Here is a 20,302-nt window from a genome sequence, read left to right on the forward strand (position 1 = left end):
GTACTTCAAACTTTATTTTTTTTAATTTTTTTTAAATTATTTATTTATGATAGTCATACAGAGAGAGAGAGGCAGAGACAAGGCAGAGGGAGAAGCAGGCTCCATGCACCGGGAGCCCGACGTGGGACTCGATCCCGGGTCTCCAGGATCGCGCCCTGGGCCAAAGGCAGGCGCCAAACCGCTGCGCCACCCAGGGATCCCGTACTTCAAACTTTAAAGAGTCATTAGATTTAATTTTTTAAAATTTTTTTTTTATTATTTTTTTGGAGTGAGAGGGAGTGGGAGGACAAGGGGCAGAGAGAGAAAGAGAATCTCAAGCAGACTCTGCACTGAGCTTGGAGCCTGATGTGGGGCTTGATCTCAGAATCCTAAAACCATGACCCGAGGTGAAAGCAAGAGTTGGACACTCAACCGATGGAGCCACCCAGGTACCCCTGTCTAACTGTTTAATCCTTTTGGAACTTAATGTGCATGCCAGGAGAGAAGAAACTTCCCTTTCTCTGGTTGGACAGCTCATTGTCCTCAAACTATTGAACAACTTATTAGTTAGTTAGATCATTAAAGTTAATTTATCACATATCGCAAAAAAAAAATCCATGTAATCATGGTTATTTCTGCTCTATTGATCTACCCATTTTTGTCTGCCTCTTTGTCAGTATCATGCTGCTTTGGTTACTGTTGCTTCCTTTCTTTTTTAAACAAATTTTTAAATTAAATAAAATTTTAAAAAGACTTTATTTCTTCGTGAGAGATACAAGGAGAGAGAGAGGCAGAGATGCAGGCAGAGGGAGAAGTAGGCTCCATGCAGGGAGCCCAATGTGGGACTCCATTCCGGGTCTCTAGGATCAGGCCCTGGGCTGAGGGCAGATGCATAACTGTTAAGCCACCCTTAGGTGTCCCTAAATTCTTAATTTTTAATTTAAAAAAAATTTTTAAAAAATTTGTTAGAGAAACATTGTGTTTAATGGTAAAGCTTAACACACTCCAGCACCAGGCATGGCCTGAAGTCGAAGCAGCAGGGATGGATAGGTGAACCCTCACGGAGCTTCCTTCACATGGTGAAGAGGATGAGGAAGGCGACCATCAAACAGAAGAGCCCCATGGCCTCAGACAGCGCAAAGCCCAGAATGGCATAGGAGAAGAGCTGCGGCTTGGGAGACGGGTTCCTGGCATAGCCAATGATCAAGCTGCCAAACACTGTCCCAATACCAGCCCCTGAACCAGCCACACCAACTGTGGCAGCCCCAGCGCCAATAACCTTGGCTGCTGTGTCAATGTCCCGGGAGACAACACTGGTCTGAAACTCCCGTCGGGCCACCTGGAGTGGGGAGCTGCTGTAGGATGGCTGTTTAGATGGGATCTCTGGCCTACTCAAGAAGGAGGCAGACAAAGGCCTGATTAGATCCCTGGTACAGCAGTGGATCAGAGCCGGAGGAATGAGTAATGCCCCGGTGGTCTGCATTTTCTCAGTCTCCCGGCTTTATCTCTAGGTCTCCATTTTTAATTTTTTAAAGAATATATTTCAGAGAGAGAGAGAGAGCGCAAACATGAACAGGGAGAGGGGCAGAGGGAGAAGTGGGCTCCCTGCTGAGCAGAGAGCCCTACATGGGCCTCCATCCCAGGACCCCAGGATTGTGACCTGAGCCAAAGGCAGACACTTAATCAACTAAACCACCAGGTGCCCCTTACTGCTGCTTTCTTTACAGGACATTTTGCTACTGTTAGGGCAAGGCCCCTATTAGTGCCTCTTATTCTTTTTTTTTTTTTTTCCTCAAAATGTTTTGGCTGTGCTTATGTGAGTCTTCCAGAAGAATTTCATAATCAACTTGTCAAGTTCCAAAAGCTCCCCATTGGGATTTTGATGAAAATCGCATTAAACTGACATCCTTATAATGTCAAATCTCATCAGGAACATGTTGACTTTTCATTCATTTAGGTCATTTTTAATGTCCTTAAAGTTCTCTGGTTTTCTTCACATATTTCTGGCATAGTTCTAAAAATGTTCGAGGTATATATATACACGCACTTTGTTTCTGTGAATGGGATTTTTTATTTTTCCATTTCAGACTTCAGTTTTCAAGAAAAGGTTTTGTCTTAGTCGAGGTTCTTATGGTAACAATTTACAGAGGTACACTCTGTACTTTTTGAGGCAAACCAAAAAAAAAAAAAGTTGGGTGGGAATTCTTTGGAAGGTGGCCAAGGCCTCCTTTGCAGCCTGAAGGCAGAAGGGGGAGTGGGCCCCGCAAGGGGGCCTGGAAACTAGGACTGCTTGGTCTCCTGGGGCTGCTTCTCTGGGAGATGTTTTTCCTCTCCCAGAGTTTGCAGCTTTCCTTGCTGCTCTCTTTGTTCCACTTTTCACATTTCTGGGAAGCAAAGCGACAGTAGAGCGAATCTGGCTACAGAGGCCATGCATAGGAGTGGAGCAATTCTGAGAGTCTGCGGGCTGGGGAGACCAGAGAGTATCAGGGATCTCCAGACAATCTGCCCCTTCTCCCCTAGGAGGGCCCGTTGGCAGTGACGGCACGGACACCCTACCCTGCTCCTTCGTCCGGGTGACCCAGAAGCAGGGACTGGCAGTCCTGCTGCCCTGGGATTAGCGGTCCAGCCCCTCGTGCTTGCTCTCAGCTGAGCCCCCTCCGCTTTGGCTCCATCACACGGCGGCCACCGGCGCGGCTGTGTGGTCGGGGGCGCCAACTGCCGTTTCACATTATTTTGCCTTTAGAAAAAAAAAAAAAAAAGATCCTTCCAGTTCCGCAATTTGAGATAAAGACTGTATTGCACCCTCAAGCGGCATCTGATGGACTGTCCCCGCGGGGGGCCTGCCTCTCCCTCTGCCTCTCTGCGTCTCTGATGAATAAACAAATACGATCTTTAAAACAAAAACCACAGGCAGCCCGGGTGGCCCAGCGGTCTAGCGCCGCCTGCAGCCCAGGGCCTGATCCTGGAGACCCGGGATCGAGTCCCGCGTCGGGCTCCCTGCGTGGAGCCTGCTTCTCCCTCTGCCTCTCTCTCTGTGTCTATGAATAAATAAATAAAATCTTAAAAAAATTAAAAAAAAACCCACAAAACCCAATTCTCCTTGAGAAGCCAGTTCCGTTAAAAGACCCCCAAGTCCGGGGGCTGGGGCGGGGCTTGGACGGCGGGGGCGTGGCTGGGGCGTGGCTTGGACGGCGGGGGCGGGGCTGGGGCTGGGGGCGGGGCTTGGACGGCGGGGCCCCGCTCCGGGCTGGTGCGACGGCGGAGGGACCGCCCCCGTCAGGCGCGTCCGCACGACTTGGGGCGTGGCTTCCGGCAGCGCAGGCGCGCTTTCCGGCCGTCCCGCCGGCCCTCCTTCCTTCCGGGGCGGGACTTCCGCCATTATTGATAGGCGCCGGGCTGCACAACTGGTGGGAGGAGCGCCCAGGAGGTCGGTCCGGGTGTCCTGGCCTTCGCTTCTCGAAAGGGTACCCGGGGGGACGCTCTTCCCCGCTTTCTTTCTTGCTTCTTTCTCCGCGCGAGGCCTCGGTTTGCGCGGACACCCTGGGCTTTTGGTACGACCAGCCACCTGAGGCTCTTCCGCTTCCTCTTTTCCCAGGCCCCGCCCCCGGCGTCCCGTGGCCATGACGACGGCCCCGCGGGACTCCCTGGTGTGGCAGCTCGCGGGGCTGCTGCGGGAGTCGGGTGAGTGCGTCCCCGGCGAGCTGGGGCTGGAGCGCGGTGCGGGTGCGCCCTGCCTTCCAGGGGCGCCCCCCTCTTAGGAATCGTGGACTTACAGCTCTTTAAGGTCACGACGGTTCGGGCCTCTATGCATTTTTTTTTTTTTTTTTTTTTTACCGTTCCGGAGTATATTCTCCGGTGAGTGACGCTGCACACCTCAGCCGTCCTTCGGGACCCCGCTCCGGTGCCGCACCCTCTGATGCTTCCAGAGAAGAGCGAGCTTGACTTGGCTGCGGGTCTCTGGAGACCAGGGACAGGCATCACCATTGCTGCGGGGCAGGGCGCTCAGTGCACGAGGTTAGGGAGTCAGATTCACCGGGGTCGGGAGCCCGACTCTTTCAAACGTGGTGACGTTGCTAAGTTTTCTGAGCCTCAGTCTTCCTCGGCAGGGAAAGGGCGTAACGATCGCACTTAGACTCAAAAGGTGGTTGTGAGGTTTAATGTTAATCCCCAGAGAGCATTTAGGGCCGTGTTTGCGGAATGAGTAGAGGCTGGACACTGGTAGCTGTGGTTTCTCCAAGTTGTCTCGGTGCTGGGCGCGGCGGAGTCACGCTGGTTGGTCACTGTGGTTGACATTAGTGTGATAGAACAAGCTTTGGCTTTTTTTAAAAAAAAATCATTTTTTACTTTTTTAAAGCTTGGCTTTGAGATAAGACAGAAGTAGCAACTTGCTACCATCTGTATAACCGCAATCTTAACTGAGTATTGTTCTCCAAGACCCCGGTTTCCATCTCTTTAAGAGGTGGTCAATGGGGCAGCCCCGGTGGTGCAGCGGTTTAGCGCCACCTGCATTCCAGGGCGTGATACTGGAGACCCTGGATCGAGTCCCACGTTGGGCTCCCTGCATGGAGCCTGCTTCTCCCTCTGCCTGTGTCTCTGCTGCTCATTCTCTCTCTGTGTTTCTATGAATAAATAAATAAAATCTTAAAAAAAAAAAGAGGTGGTCAATGGTGCTTCTCTTCAGGACATTCGGTGACGTTTAAACGAGGTAATGGAGTGGTCTGCGGCATCCCACCTGATTCCTGTTAGCTGCCTCCCCGCACGTTGTACCCAGTACTCCCGTTGGTGGGGTCTGTGGAATCTCTCTTTAGAGCAGTTGTACTTTCTGGTTTGCTTCACCCCCCCCACCTCCTCGCCAAAGATTTTATTTATTTGTTCATGACAGACACACAGAGAGAGGCAGAGACACAGGCAGAGGGAGAAGCAGGCTCCCTGTGGGGAGCCCGATGCAGGACTCGGTCCCGGAACCCTGGGGTCATGACCTGAGCCAAAGGCAGATGCTCAACCACTGAGCCACCCAGGTGCCCCTCTGGCTTGTTTTGCTAACTGTGCACATGTTTTATTATCTCTTCCACACCAGGAGGCTCTTTGAGGGTGGGAGGAGTCTTTGAACCCTGTCCACATCTGTCCCTGGTGTCTAGTACCTGGAATGTCTTTCATGTAACGTTGCAGGATTTACCAGTTAGTTTGGCACCAATCTGGCCTGGTGCTCCAGGGGTTAGGGATGATGGGTGTGTGTGTGTGTGTGACTATAAGAGATAGCAAGAGAGGGATTTGTATGGTGATGGAATGGGATAGTTTTGTATCTTGGTTGTGATGTTGGTTACAGGGATCCACACCAAACAACAAAAGTGGCATAGAACTGTATGTGCGTAGCAGCATCAGATTGCTGACTTTGATATTGTACCACATTTACATAAAATGTAAACGTTAGTGGAAACCAGGTGAAGAATCTAGGTTATCTCTCTGTAATATTTCTGCAACATCTTTCAACTCTATCATGTTTTTGTTTTTGTTTTTAAAGTAGAAAAATATTTCTCCCTGCCTACCTCGTGGTTGTACTTTTGAAGGTGCAGTGAAGGATACCAAGGTGAACGAAAGATGTCCTCAAGGATGACAATCTCATTAGAGAGAGCTGTTTTAACATGGAGATTGAGAATAATACCTATTTTATAATGAGCGGTTATTTTTTCTCTGGCATGCATTTTGGGATGGTTTGAAAGTTTCTCTAAGTGCTTGTGTTACTCTTGCAATCAGAAAAAGAAGTAAAGATCAAAGACATGGGCCGTCTGGCCGGTTCAGCGGTGGAGCATGTGACTCTTAATCTCGGGGGTTGTGGGTGTGAGCCCTATGTTGTGTGTAGAGTTTACTTAAAAAAAAAAAAAGATGAAACGCTCAACTGGCTTTTATGTAAAGTGAGTGATGATAGTGTAAAAGGGCAGCAGTGCTACTCATTGAGACTCTTGCCTAGAGGAGGAAGGTCTCAAGCTGGGCAGAGTGGAAGGGAATGTGTCAGAAAATAAGGCCTCTGTGAATCAAGTTGACTGTATTCCCAGCTCTATGAGTAGACCGGACTCTCTTGAGCAGATGGTGAAAGAAAATTTGGAAAAGTTGGTTGGATGTAGTGAATGCAAAGTCATATCATCAGGCTGAAGAGTTAAGACTTTTTGTGGAGACAGAGGGGAGCTGCCCAAGACTTGTGAGCCGGGAGGAGATGGGATGACCCTGGCAGTGGAAGATCTACAATGCGGAGGAGGCTGGGTGTATCCTGGGGTCACAGAGTCTCAGAATAAAGGGAAAGAGCCCTTTGTTATGTCCTCCTCCCTGTCTGCCCCTTTCCCTGCAGGCGACGTGGTCCTGTCTGGCTGTAGCACGCTGAGCCTGTTGACTGCCACCCTGCAGCAGCTGAACCATGTATTTGAGTTGCACCTGGGGCCATGGAGCCCTGGCCAGACAGGCTTTGTGGCTCTGCCCTCTCACCCCGCCGACTCCCCTGTCATCCTCCAGCTTCAGTTCCTCTTCGATGTGCTGCAGAAAACTCTTTCACTCAAGGTCCTGCGCTGGGAATGGAGTAGGATGCTTGGGGGTGTGGGGGCAGGGGGCGTGGGCGCATGAAGTCTGCAGGGCCCGGATCCAGAAGATGTGGGAGCTGTAGGTGGCTGTGTGGAGGAGGAGGGGCCCAGGAAGGGGAGGTGTGCTGGCCTCGGTGACAGAAGTGTTTTCTTTTAGCTGGTACACGTCCCTGGTTCTGGGCTTCCAGGGCCCATCAAGATTTTTCCCTTCAAGTCCCTTCGGCAGCTGGAGGTACGGTGTGTTGGGGGATGCTGGCATACAAAACCCAATTTGAGGCAACCTTTTGGGAATGGGGAAAGAGACGGCCCCCTTTGGTGGGCAGACCAGGCCTGAGCGTGCCCACTGCTCTGCAGTGACTCACCATTCATCTCGTCCATTTAATGCTTCCCTGAACCATAGTTGGATTTGTCACCTTTTCCCTCCCTGTAAAAAGGAGGGAAGTGGGATGAAGCCTCTGCCTTTTGTGAAAGTGTCTCCCAGCCTCCCTCCCTTCCTCCACCTCAGCTCCGAGGTGTCCCTCTTCACTGCCTCCGGGGCCTCTGTGGCATCTACTCGCAGCTGGAGACCCTGATTTGCAGCAGGAGCTTCCAGGCCCTAGAGGTAAGGAAGATGAGAGCTGGGCCCGGATCCCTGTTCTAGGGACACAGAGAACCAAGCTCTGCTGTTCCCCTTCTTCGCAGCCTTCCCCGCTTCCCTGCGGACAGTGTCCTTGCCTCTCTGCTGTGCTCCCGTGGCAGCACCGTGTTCTTATGGGTGTTGATGGTCCCACCTCCCGTCTTGTACTCAGTATTCTCATGTCCAGGTCCCCATTCTTCCATAACAAACTCCTGGGGGCAGGGCCCTGGGCTTGTTGTCCGTCCATCTCTGCAGAACAAGCTTAGTATATAAAGAACAGGTGAATGGCTAGGGGACAGCACGGCCTTGGAGCAGGGAGGAGGGGACAGCGGACGTAATGGAGCACCCTGTCTCAGGAACTCCTCTCAGCCTGCGGCGGTGACCTCTGCTCTGCCCTGCCCTGGCTGGCTCTGGTCTCTGCCAACTTCAGCTACAATGCACTGACTTCCTTAGACAGCTCCCTGGTGAGTGCCTCCGAGGGAAGGGGGCTTGGGGGAAAGAGGGAGGGCCCTTAGGGAGGAGGGCCAGCTGGCTGCCTGAAGGTGTCTGATTCTTTGCTGCTCTCCCCTCTCCCTCCAGCGTCTCTTGTCAGCTCTCCGCTTCCTGAATCTGAGTCACAATCAAGTCCAGGATTGCGAGGGCTTCCTGATGGTGAGTCTGAGCAGGCTGCTTGGGGCTGGCACCACGTGGCTCTGTGATCATTCTGCTCCGACTCTCCTGGCCGGGTTTTGCTCCCACCTTGCTCCTGTCCCACACCATCCCCCAGGTTGGGCTCACCCTGGAGGCAATACTCTTTGGGAATTCAGCCCATAGCATAGGAGAAGCCAGTGTTCAGATCTCAGCTCCTAATGCTTGTGTGACTTGGGATAACCAGCCTCCAAGTTTCTTAATTTGTCAAGCAGAAATCATAGGAGGACCTGCTTTTATAGTATTAAAGTGCTCCGGGAGGTTGTGTGATGTTACGTAGCCCTGCATCTAGCTCAGGAAAGGTAGCTTGGGGATGATGGTGGAGAAGCTTCTCCCAAGTCTCATGGTCAGAGACAAAATTGGACAGTAGGGGATCCCCGGATGGCTCAGTGGTTTAGTGCCTGCCTTCAGCCCAGGGTGTGATCCTGGAGACCTGGGATCGAGTCCCACGTCGGGCTCCATGCATGGAGCCTGCTTCTCCCTCTGCCTGTGTCTCTGCCTCTCTCTCTCTCTCTCTCTCTCCTCCCTCTCATGAATGAAAAAATTAAAAAAAAAGTTAGACAGTTGTTAATGTGGTGAGGATAGATTTTAATCCGTAATACACCACTGCGGTGGTAATAAGCTATCATGCTGTGTAATCAGTAGTAAAACATCCTAATTTGAGATAAACTTCAGCATGAACTGAACTTAAATTTGATTTGTGCAGAGATTACTGGGCATTTTAAAGGGAGAGTGAGGGAGAAGGCAGAGGCTTGAGCAGAATCTCTCCTTGACCAAACTAGTCCGTTTCCTCTGAAGTCAAGGAAGTGGAAATTTACAAAAAGCAGGAAGGGGGGTTGTTGGTCCATGTGAAATCTGTCGGGGTTCAGGCTTGCGGGAGTTGGCCGCCTACCTTCCCGCCGAGGCTGGGAGACAGGGGCTCTGTCTTCAGCTGTTGATTGGACCAAACTAAATTCTCCTGGCAGCCTTGGGTTTTCCTAGGAGGGAAGGTAAGGGAGCTGGAGTTGTCTTCCCAAGGATGTGACCTTGAGCTATTAGGAACTATGCTGGTATTTGTTCAGCCCTGTTAACGTTGGTGGGGGGTGGGGTGGAGGACCTGAGAACTCTTGTAGTGCAAATGTGCAGTCTTTATAGACCAGGGTTGAGGCCTACTTGAAGAGAAGGCTCAGAGGAGCCCAGCCAGGGTCTGGTCAAGGAGAGAACCTTCATCACCACTCCTTCTCAGGACTTGTCTGAGCTCTACCATCTGGACATCTCTTATAACCACCTGCGTTTGGTGCCAAGAGTGGGACCCTCGGGGGTGGCTCTGGGGACCCTGATACTGCGAGGCAATGAGCTCCGGAGCCTGCAGGGTGAGTGCGGAGCATGGGGAGGGAGGTGGAGGACTGGGGAGTGGGGGAGGGCGGGGCAAACATGGAGGGGTGTAGGGGCGGTGTGAGACTCGGGGTGGCCTGGGTCCCTGGGTCCCGTGTGCATCCAGAGCCTAATGTGGGCCTGTGGGTAGGTCTGGGGTGCCCAGGCTCGTCTTTCTGCTCTACGCTCCCCCAGCACCCTGCCTCCCCCTGCAACACATGTCCTTCCTCCCTTCTCGCCTCTGCGCCAGGCCTGGAGCAGCTGAAGAACCTTCGGCACCTGGACTTGGCATACAACCTGCTAGAAGGACACCGGGAGCTGGCGCCACTGTGGCTGCTGGCTGAGCTCCGCAAGGTGAGCGCTCCGAGCTGGCAGCCAGCTTTGCGCCTCTCCCTCCCTCCCAGGCTGGTTGGGTTCGTGCCCTTCCTCACACAGGGAGGCCTGAGGCCCATCTCAGTCTCCTCTTCCTGCCCGTCAGCTCTACCTGGAAGGGAACCCTTTGTGGTTCCACCCTGCGCACCGAGCGGCCACCGCCCAGTACTTGTCACCCCGGGTCAGGGATGCTGCAACTGGCGTGAGCAGTCTTCTCCTGCCCACTCTGCTCTCCCTTTCCTGCCTGTCCTCCTCCCCATCCTCTCACCACCCAATCCCAGGGGAGGGAGGCCTCGGCCCTGGGCCCCTAGCTGAGCCCATGGGTCCCTGCACGGCCGGCAGGGCCCCCTGGGTGGGCAGCAGGCGTTGCACCACCAACACGGCCCCTCCCCCCTCTCTTTGCTTAGTTCCTCCTTGATGGGAAAGTCTTGTCAGTGACCGACTTTCAGGTTAGTGTGCTGGGAGCACCGGCAGGAGGAGGCCATCCGAACCCACTTGGGAGGACAGGAAAGAGGAGGGGGCCCCTGGGTAGGGGTTCCTTCTGGGCAGCTATACAGTAGGCCCCTCCGTTGGCTCGCCCAGTGGGCAGAGGTGCACCTCTGGCTCCCACCTCACCCTCCTTCCTGTTGTCACACGCCAGACTTCCACGTCCTCGGGGCTTGGCTCCTCGGCTACACCTCTGCATGGGCCAGCTGGGAGTACTGTCGAAACCTCAGGTGGCCCTGACCTGAGTGACAGCATCTCCTCTGGGGGCGTTGTGGCCCAGCCGCCTCACCGGAAGGTCAAGGTAAAGAGCGTCTCTGTGCCTGGGGTTGGGCCTTTTATGGGGGTCCTGGGTTATGGATGGGCTGGGAAGAGAGAAGCCACCTCCTTGCCTGTGGGGGTTTTTCTGGGTAAGGGTGGATGTGTGGCGATGGACAGCGGGGTGGGGGGCCCTGGCTCTCAGAGAGCGTTGGTCCTGTGTCCACCTTCAGAGCCGGGTCCGTGTGAGGCGGGCAAGTATCTCAGAACCCAGTGATACAGACCCAGAGCCCCGGACTCTGGATCCCTCCCCGGCTGGTAAGTGTGCTGTGGCCCGGCTGCCCTGCCCTCCGTCCTGCCCTCTGTCCTGCCCTCGTCCTGCGTCAGTCCTGCCCTCTGTCCTGCACCAGTCTCTGAGCGCTGCGGTGCAGCAGGGCACTATAGAGGGCCTCAGTCCTTCTAGTTTAAGGAAAGAAGAGACTGCCCCTGGACAGCATTTTCCAAAGGGTTTTTCAAGGAACGTGAATTGTGGGGGATGTGGAAGGGTCACTTGATGAAAGCTGGGCTGACCAGCGTTAACTAGGCGTACTCCCTCCGGGACATCCCAGGACCCCTGTACACTCCCAGGTATCCCGAATCCCTTCCCCGGCAGCATGTGCTGCATGGTTCCCACCGGCCCTGAGCACAGTGTTCCCTGGGGCACGCTTTGGGACACGCTGCTGAGGGGGCAGCCTTTGGTCTCCCTCTGATCCCCCATTACATCACTTCACCTCGAGGAGCAGTGGGAGAAGAGGCTGGGGTCGTTGGGGGTCGTGGGGAGGCTGCAGGCTCGCTAAGCGGTCCGCTCCCCACTGGCCCAGGGCGGTTTGTACAGCAGCACCGGGAGCTGGAACTCTTGAACAGCTTCCGGGAACGGTTTGGCTGTGACTGGCTGCAGTACAGGAATCACCTGGGGGCGTCTGGGACCCCTGTTGTGGCTACGTCCTCCAAGGCCCCTGCCCTCAGCACGCTGCCCCTGAGCCCAGGGTCTGTGCCCGGACCTCCGCCCCCAGAGAAGGAGTCCCCGCAGGAAACGGCGGAGGAGGTCAGGCCAGAGCTGGAGCTCCAGGAGGAAGGGGGGCTGGAGGAGCAGGGGAAAGAGGAAGAAGGAAAGGAGGACGAGGAGGAGCAGGAGCCCGATGAAGTGGAAGGTGAGCAGTGAGCGCTCGCTTAGCAGCTGCCAGGGAGACTGGGCCAGGTGCTGCTGGTACATCTGGGAGAGTCGGGAAGACCAGGCTTGGGGGGGTGGGGGGCTGACCCCTTCTGGAGGGAGGGCCAGAGGTTGCGGAGACCTGTCCCTCTCACAGGATTGCTCTCCTGGTCTCTGCAGTGGAGCTGTGTCGCCCCATGTTGGTGTGTCCCCTGGAGGGGCCGGACGGTGTGCGGGGCAGGGAATGCTTTCTCCGGGTCACCTCCAGCCACCTGTTTGAGGTGGAACTCCAAGCAGCTCAGACCCTGGCCCGGCTTGAGCTCCAGAGCCTGGAAGCGGCCGAGGTGGAGCCTGAGCCTCAGACCGAGAGGGCAGCACTCGAGGTGAGCGGTGGTGTCAGGGGTCCTGGCAGGGGTGCTGGGCTCCCTGTAGGATCCGACTGGGACAGTTGGGTGCTAGGTGCCAGGCACCGAGTGAGTCTCCCCAGCCTCTCATGGACACTTGGAGCAACGCAGGGGAGCTGTGGGGGCCAAGACGTGGCCCCAGACAGCCTGGAAGGCTGGACTGAGGGGTTGGGCCGCTGAGCTAGAGTGTGGATGTCAGCAGGCACGTTTTCACGACGTCCGGAGCTGATTTTCTTGCACTCTGTCAGTATAACCCAGATGCCTCCAATCCCTCCCTTCTGTTTCCTGCCTGGTGCCCGTGTGTGTGTGCAGGGCTCAGATCCCCTCCCCGGGGCCCCTGTCCTCGTTCTTCGTTTCTCCTACATTTGCCCTGACCGGCAGCTGCGTCGCTATGTGGTGCTAGAGCCCGACGCCCATGCAGCTCTCCAGGTAACAGCCTCGAGTGAGGCCCAGGGGGCTGGGGGAAGACTGGAAGGCTGAGGGCCGGGGTCTGTTGCTCACACCTGCTTCCGGCCCATCCTGTTTCAGGAGCTGCTTGCTGTGTTGACCCCAGCAGCCACCACGGCTCAGCGTCAGCTTGGGGAAGCAAGAGACCCGCTGCGGGGCAGACTCCAGTGTCTCCGCTGTGGCCAGGAGTTCAAGCCAGAGGAGCCCAGGTTGGGGTTGGACAGTGAGGAAGGCTGGAGGCCTCTGTTCCAGGAGACAGGTACAGTACCTTGCCCTTGACCTTCCTGCGCACAAGCCTCCTCCCCCTCACCCGTTTCAGAGACCGTGGCTTCGAGGAAGGGAATATGGAGGGGGAGCCCCGGGAAGGAAGGAGTGGGCACCAGTTCTTCTGTCTGGAGGAGAAATGAAACTGTCTGCCGGATACATTAAAAAAAAGAAAAATCCAAGTGAAAGAAGAAATTTTATCCTTTCTTTCTCTCTAAAAGTCAGGAAACGCAATCTCTCTAATTGTTGAAACGTACTCATTATTTTTTCATAACTTGCAGGCTTTTTCCACTTTTTCTGGCTGATCCTTAGAAACTTCATAAAAGCTCCTTAGCCCTCACCACAGTGTGGGTGTAGTGCTGTCCCCAGAGCATGTTTGGCTGTTGAATAAGATGTTTTGGGAGTTGGCTGAGGTTGTCCTGCCTGTACTGACCTTGTGGGCTACTTGAGATCGAGGGATGCCTCATGGCATCTCTTCACATGCTCTTCCTTAAAGCGAGAGAGTTTTCTACCATGGATCAGTCCGGAAGCAACGTCTTTATAGATGTAAAACAGAAAAGAGATATTCTTGATGCTGTCTGTGTTGAAACGTGTGACTTACTAGCTGGTTTGGCTGCTTGGCAGCAGCTGGACAGGACTAAAATTTTGAGCAAATAGGCCCCTCTCCATCCCCCACCCTGAACCTCTGCGGTGGCACCAGGTGTGCGGTGGAAACAGCCCCATCCCCTCCAAGACCTGCCTGTACCGCGTGGGGTCACATGGCCCCTGGGTTCTTTTTTTTTTTTTGGCCCCTGGGTTCTGAACCTTTGGGGGTCATTATTATTGAAATAATGTGTGTGCTGTGTTCTTCTGTTTGAGCCTCGGTTACCTCATCTGAATAGAGAAGAGAGTGAACTTGCCCTCCATACTGTTAGGAGATTTATTTATTTATTTTTTAAAAGATTTTATTTATTCATGAGAGACACAGAGAGAGGGAGAGAGAGGCAGAGATACAGGCAGAGGGAGAAGCAGGCTCCATGCTGGGAGCCCGATGTGGGACTCCATCCGGGGACTCCAGGATCACACCCTGGGCTGAAGGCAGGCGCTAAACCGCTGAGCCACCCAGGGATCCCTTGTTAGGAGATTTAAATGTGATAAAGGGACACCAGGCACAGTATCAGTCCAAAACAAAGGTCCTGTGTAAATGGTAGCTGCCGCTGCTAGCCTCAACTGGACAGTCGAGGGCAGGAGGTGTCGATTTTTTTTTTCTTTAAGATTTTATGTATTAAGGAGAGCGAGAGCACAAGTAGGGTGAGGGGCAGTGGGAGAGGGACAAGCAGACTCCTAGCTGAGCAGGGAGCCAGATGCTAGGCTCGATCCCAGGACCCGGAGATTGTGACCTGAGCCAAAGGCAGACACTTAACTGACAGCCACCCAGGTGCTCCAGTTTTTTTTTTTTTTTTTTTTTTTTTATTTTGAGAGAGTAGGAGAGCAGGTGTGCATGAGCAGGGAGCAGAGTGGGAAGGAGAGGGAAGGAGTCTCAAGCAGACTTCCTGTTGGGCGAAGGGCCTGATGGAGGGCTGATCCTATGACCCCAAGGTCATGACTGCAGATGAGCCAGAACCAAGAGCCATCTGCTCAACTCACTGAGCCTCCTATGTGCCCTAGGTTGTGTTAATTTTTGACGATTGTTTTCCTTATTTGCACATTGGGACCCAGAGAGTTTTGATTCTATTGTCAAAGGGTCCCGTGTGCCTGCTGTAGCTGCTCAAAGAATGTTTGCTCTCACTGCAGATCCACCTGCCCGCCCCATCCTTTATTCTTTACTTGACCGTTCACCCATCCTGACCACCCCGTAGGACAGGCACTGGCATCACTCCATTCCAGAGGAGGAGCTAGGCTCCGAGAGCTTAGGTGACTTGTAATTGGATAGCTGACACCAGTAAGTGACAGAGCCTGGAACTGGACCCACACCTGGCTCCCTGCCTTCCCGATCTGTTGATTTGGGGTTTTCAGATGTGGCTGGTGGAACCTCAGAGCACATGACAGCCCGAGGCTGTGGGAGGGGCCTGCGCAGGGCCTGGCTGAGGTTGGTCCTCTTTGCAAAGGCCTGAAATCAGAAGGTGGGGTGTTATTTTGAGGAGGTTGTGGGCCATGGTCTGGGTTGGTTCCTCCCTCACTGGGTTGGAGAGCGGTGGGTTAGCAGGCCTGCAGAGGAGGTGGGAGGGAATGGCAGGGAGTGTATGCAGCCAAGGTGAGTCCAGGAGGGGGCGGGCAGTGTTATGAGCTTGGGGTGGGGGAGGACTGTGGCCTTCTGTTGGGGGGCTCACAGGGACGGTGCTCATCCCTGCAGAATCTCCAGCTGTATGTCCACACTGCGGTAGTGATCATGTGGTTCTCCTGGCTCTGTCTCTGGGAGCCACCAGCAGGGAGCCTGGGCAGGGAGAACAGTCGCCAGAGCCCTCGCAGACGGTCAGTGCCGTCCCCGACCCTCCGGGGCACAGTGACCCCGGCAGCAGGGCTGACAGGGCCCCGTCCCCAGCACCGGTCTCCCAGGATCGCCACAGTTGGAGCCTCAGTCCCCGTGAGTAGAGGTGAAACGAGACAGAGGTGGTGTTTTGGGGGCGGGAGGAGGCCGGCCAGGGAGGCGAGCTGGTGCTGTGGTAGCCGGGGTCGCCTGACGGCCCGCTGCTTGCCCCTAGCCCCTGAGCGCCATGGCCTCCGCTCTGTGGACCACCGGCTCCGGCTCTTCCTGGATGTCGAGGTGTTCACCGATGCCCAGGAGGAGTTCCAGTGCTGCATCAAGGTCTCTGCCCCTAGCTCACCAGAGTGCCCACTCTTTCTGCCGTAGCAGGCCGTGTCACAAAGTGGCTTGAGAAGCTCCTGGTTTCAACTCTAGAGGTCACTTGCAGTGGCTCTGGACACGTTCCTTTGGTACCTAAGTCTGCTGTTGCCAGTCTACACCAGGGATGGCACTGCCTGCCTTACAGGGTGCAGTGGTATCTGCGCACCGGCGTCTGGCAGCTGCCTAGCTCAGTGGCAGGCCCTCACGTGGGGCCTCCCGTCACTGTTAAAAGTGACAGTGTTATTGGTGTCTCTGTGGGCACCTAGCATTTGCGAGGCACTAAGGATTCAGAGTAAATCAGTCTTGCCATCTGTCTTCTATTCTGGTGTGAGGAACCCCATGACTGTGAGAGATGAAAGTGCTGGAATCAGGCTGAGGCGTCGGACCCAGCCTGAGGGACAGCGCCTCCCCTTCGAGGGGAGCAGATGTGAGATGGGATCCAGGTGTCGAAGGATGGGTTGGAGGGGAGCAGGGAGAGGAAGCAGCGCATGCATGGGGGCCTGAGAGGAGCTGGCTAGTGTGGAACCTGTTGCTCTGGGGGCAGCAGGAGGTGGGGTGGGGGCAGGTGCCCTGGGACAAGGCTGAAGAGGCAGGCAGGGCCAGTTGGGGGGCAGCCTCAAGTGTCTGCCAAGGAGTTTGGAGCTGATCCCAAGGGCCGCGGGAGCCCCGGAGGCAGGGGAATGTGGAGAGTGGGTCGGAGTGGCATGATGCTAGGCGGCGGGTTCCCTGTGAGCCGACTGCAGGTCCGGATGCGGGGAGTAGGGGAGGGCCGCGGGGACTGTGCTCTCAGCCCGGCAGCCGACTCCCCGGTCCCCTTTCTCCTCACCTTCCTCTCCCCCTTAGGTGCCGCTGGTGCTGGCCGGCCACTCTGGGGAGTCCGTGTGCCTGGTGGTGGTGTCTGACCACAGGCTTTACGTGCTGAAAGTGACGGGGGAGATATGGTGAGCGAGCAGGGCCATGGGATGGGGCAGGGCTCCCCGTGGGTCTCGCTCCGCTCACCCGTTGCCACCACTCCGGCCCTCCCTCTCCACAGTGGGCCTCCAGCCAGCTGGCTGCAGCCAGCCCTGGCTGTGCCCCTGCATGACCTGAGTGGCATTGAACTGGGGCTGGCGGGACAGAGTCTGCGGCTGGAGTGGGCTGCCGGTGCAGGCAGCTGCATCCTGCTGCCCCGAGATGCCAAGCGTTGCCGGGCCTTTCTGGATGAGCTCACCGGTAAAAGAGGGGGAAGGGAGGCGCAGGGCGGGCGGGTGGGGGCCGAGGGGTCACGGCTGCTCACGTCTGGGAGCCGCAGTGGAGACAGACAGGTGATAAGGCTCGTCCCTTGTAGAGGTTTCTGACCTCTAGAAATCAGGAGAACGGAAGGTCTTGAGAGGTGGAGAGGTTGGGATAGAGGAGAGGGAGCGTCTGAAGCTCCCCATCCCTGGCTGGCTCTGTCCAGATGTCTTGCAGGCTCTGCCCCCCAGTTGGAGGAGCGGTGTCAGGGCCACAGAGGAGGAGGTGACCCCGAAGCACCGCCTCTGGTGAGTGGATAGGAGGTCGAGGCTGCAGTTGGTGCCCACACAGCCGCTCGGAGTGCAGGCCTTTCCACAGGCTGCAGCCATGGCTGGGCCCTGAGCACCTGGGCGGCCGCCTGTCCTCACACGTGACCCCACCCTGGTTGATCCTCCCTGCCCCCCTCAGCATTTCCTACCCCCTGGCTGACCAGTCCTTCCCCGCCAGGCCATTGCTGGAGAGAGACTCTTCCTCCGGGCCTCCCCTGTTCTTCTACCTTCGGGTGTTCCTGGTGGAAGGTGAGGCTCCTGTACTCTGTCCTGCCCAGGCCCCTGGCAGGCCCCCCAGGGCCGCTCTGTACAGTTTCTAGAATCTGGACGTCCTCTCACAGCCACAGCCTCAGTCCTCCTGGCCTCTCTGAGTGGGGCCGGGAGGTTTCCTGGGTCTTCAGTTGCTTCAGGGTACAGGCTTTCTGTGAGTGGAGCAGATTGGCTGGGCCTGCCCCTCTCCATCCTGTCAGAGGAGGCCGGGAGGCTGTAGGGTGCCCTTTGTCTTGGGTCTTCGAGGTTTTGGAGGCTAGAGATGCCTGGAATTTGGAAAAGGGAGGGCTGTGGCCTCCAGGGGCACAGGCTGCCCGGTGACCACCTTGGCAGCATGTGGTTTGCTCCTGCCCCAGTGCCAGGATGCCGCCCCAGGGCTCTGGGCTCCTCTGTGGCTTCCTACTCTGGGCCTCACCCTGTCTCTTTTCCTCTAGGCTCCGAGGCCTGCCCTGTGTCCCTGATGATGACTCTGTCCACCCTGTACCTGTTAGAGGAGGATCTTGTGGGGTCCCAGGTGGAGCCCACTCTTCCAGCAGCATCTGGCGAAGCCTCTGAGCAGTCCCTGCCCTTGGGGCTGGGCCCTTCTGTGCGCATCAGGGAGCAGTGGCCCCTCAGCAGCTTGAGCTCGGTGCTGCTCTATCGTACGGCCCCGGGGGACCTGAAGCTGGTCTTCTACGATGAGGTGTGTGTGAGAGAGAGATGCGGGGAGTGGGGAGCAGTCGTGGTGGGGGGAACATGGAGAAGCAGGGCTCAAGGAGCTGGGGGCTCGCTGGGTTTGGATGAGCAGCAGGTAGAGAGGGTCGGGGCTGGCGGTGGGGGCTGGGGGCGGCGGAAGCTCCCGGGCCTGGATCCTGCCTTGTGTCGAGGGACACCTTTCATGACGCACTGGCTGCTGCTTGGAGTCTGCATTTGTTCAGAGGGAGCCAGCCCTCTGATCTTCCCAGCTTCTGTGGGAAGAGGTGCTGTCATTAGGCTTAGGACGGATGGAGAAACTGAGGCTCAGAGGCAATTAACCAGTGTGTTTGGGTCACAAAGGGTAGATCCAGGAATTGAACTCCATCCTTGGAATTGACTCCAGAACGTAAGTTCTGGAAAACAGGGCTGGGAGTGGGCAGTGGTTTAAAGAAACAAGACCGAAGCCGTGGGGGTTCTTCAGTAGGTGTTCTGATTAAGCAGCTCCAAGTTGGGTTTTCTGAGGACTGACAGGCTCAGGGGCAGGAAGGGCCCCCTAGCCTCAGCTAACCACGCCCGCTCTGCCAGGTGTCCCGGCTGGAGAGTTTCTGGGCGCTTCGCGTCGTGTGTCCGGAGCAGCTGACAGCACTGCTGGCCTGGATCCGGGAGCCCTGGGAGGAGTTGTTTTCCATCGGACTCCGGACTGTGACCCAAGAGACTCTAGATCTTGACCGGTGAGGCTTCTGTGCCCACCCTGCCTGCCTCGGGAGCCGTGGCTGCAGATGCTCCTTCCTCGGACCCCTGCTGCGGACTTCGGCAGCCTTGGGGGCTCGTCAGTGAGGCCCCGGTGACCCAGGGCACACGGGCAGGGTGAGAGGAGTCGCTTGGCCCGATTGGGCCCAAGGGGCAGGCTCCGTGGTTGGTAGGAATGTTTCTCTTGCACTTTGTCTCAGGTATCAATAAAATTGCTTCCATTCCGGATGCTACGGGGGTACATCCATGTGTCACTCTTCAGCCTGCTGCTCCTTCAGCTCTTCTAACACACAGCACCCCGCCCACAGCTCCCCCTGCAGAGGGCAGCCCAAGCAGCCTCAGCCTTGTCTATCCTGGGAGCCCCCTCTGCCCCAGCTGAGGGGAGCAAGTAGGACCCCTGACCCGTGGGTACCAGGCCTCAGCGAGCCAAGCCTGTTAGGGGGCCCGACGTGGATATTACTGCCCAACAAACAGGGCCAGTTAGGTTCTAGGTCTCAATTTACAGCTGGGAAATAATGAGTATCTCCAGCCGTGGGCAGTGGGCGCTGGGGGTGAGGGGTGTCTGGGGAGGAGGCGGGTGGACACGGGCTGTGGAGGGAGCGCTCGCCCCCTCCTCACGCAGCCTGGTCCTTCACCTTCACCTCTGTCCCCGCAGCCACAGTGATCTGTCCAGAGGGGCTCACGTGCTCGGTGTGGTTGCTAGAGCACCCAAGAAAGAGGCTCACTTTCCCCGTGAGGGGTGCTGAGAGGGTAAGGCTGGAGCCGTGGGCCATGAGTGGGGAGCTTTCCTGAGAGCGGAGCCGTGCAGAGAGGTGGAGGCGGGAGCAGGAGCGCACAGGGCCATGTCCTGCTGGTCTCTCCGGGGTCCCTGGACCAGCTGTGCCTGTAGGCAGCCCCTGGAACTTCAGGTTATGTGAACTAAAGGAGGTCCCTTCCCATTTCTTCTCTCTCTCTCTCTTTCTCTCTCTCTCTCTCTCTCTCTGTCTGGCTTACGCTAATTGGAACCAAATAATGAGCTGCAGAAAGGGTCCCAACTACATAAATCCCCACTCTGACTTGAGCCAGTGTGACCTGGGATTTGATCTTTGCACCTGAAAATGGACACAGCAGGACGAGTGGCCCCCACGTGTCTGTGCAGAGGCCCTGGGAGGAAGGCTCGGGCACGGAGCATTGGAGGCTCCAGCCCAGCTGCCCTTCGGCCCAGAAGCTGGGCTCTTGTTGAGTCTGCTGTGTGGTTGTGGGGTGGCTCTCGTTTATGGAGCAGTGAAATGCTGGGCCCTGAGCCAAGTGCCTAGTGATGGTATCTGCTCCTCACGGGGGTCTGGGAAGTGGGTGGCTTCTCATTACAGGAAGTGGGCTTAGAGGAATTAAGCGACTCGTTCAAGGTCACGTCAGTAAAGGGAGGAGACCTGATGTGTCCAGGCTCATATGACCTCACGGCCTGGCATTCAGCAAACCACAGAGCCCCACAGCCTCCCCTTCCCTGCCGTTAAAGGGCCTCCATGCCCATCCCCGCTCACGGGGTGGGACCTCGGCCCCCCCTGCCCTGCACAATCCTGCACTTGTCCAGTACAGGCGAACCGGATGGACCGTACGTATCTGAAGTCATGAGATGTTAGGT

The 20,302-nt window shown here is 56.2% G+C and overlaps 2 protein-coding genes across 4 annotated transcripts; one reads left to right on the plus strand and one right to left on the minus strand.

The window, feature by feature from the left end:
* Positions 1–1,051: 1,051 nt before the first annotated feature.
* LOC129522930 (ATP synthase F(0) complex subunit C1, mitochondrial-like) lies at positions 1,052–1,489 on the minus strand. Its single transcript, XM_055345470.1, has one exon. The coding sequence runs from the start codon at positions 1,460–1,462 to the stop codon at positions 1,052–1,054; it is 411 nt and encodes a 136-aa protein (XP_055201445.1). The 5' UTR covers positions 1,463–1,489.
* Positions 1,490–3,350: 1,861 nt separating this feature from the next.
* On the plus strand, positions 3,351–18,909 carry STK11IP (serine/threonine kinase 11 interacting protein). Of its 3 annotated transcripts, none has more exons than XM_055345507.1 (25): positions 3,351–3,406; positions 3,575–3,660; positions 6,323–6,528; positions 6,706–6,780; positions 7,054–7,149; positions 7,521–7,628; positions 7,744–7,815; positions 9,077–9,203; positions 9,455–9,558; positions 9,683–9,778; positions 9,984–10,025; positions 10,217–10,363; positions 10,551–10,635; positions 11,178–11,507; positions 11,687–11,889; positions 12,223–12,339; positions 12,439–12,616; positions 14,933–15,184; positions 15,303–15,406; positions 16,289–16,386; positions 16,479–16,657; positions 16,884–16,965; positions 17,165–17,235; positions 17,691–17,938; positions 18,517–18,909. In XM_055345507.1, exons 2-25 carry the CDS (start codon positions 3,600–3,602, stop codon positions 18,664–18,666), a joined length of 3,231 nt encoding a protein of 1,076 aa, XP_055201482.1. In that variant the 5' UTR covers positions 3,351–3,406; positions 3,575–3,599; the 3' UTR covers positions 18,667–18,909. The 3 variants fall into 3 exon arrangements, with proteins under 3 accessions (XP_055201482.1, XP_055201484.1, XP_055201483.1); XM_055345509.1 differs by having other exon boundaries at positions 14,954–15,184; XM_055345508.1 differs by having other exon boundaries at positions 3,385–3,443.
* The last annotated feature ends 1,393 nt before the right edge of the window (positions 18,910–20,302 follow it).

The sequence above is a fragment of the Nyctereutes procyonoides genome, unplaced genomic scaffold (assembly GCF_905146905.1).
Source record: "Nyctereutes procyonoides isolate TBG_1078 unplaced genomic scaffold, NYPRO_anot_genome, whole genome shotgun sequence".
Lineage (NCBI taxonomy): Eukaryota > Metazoa > Chordata > Mammalia > Carnivora > Canidae > Nyctereutes > Nyctereutes procyonoides.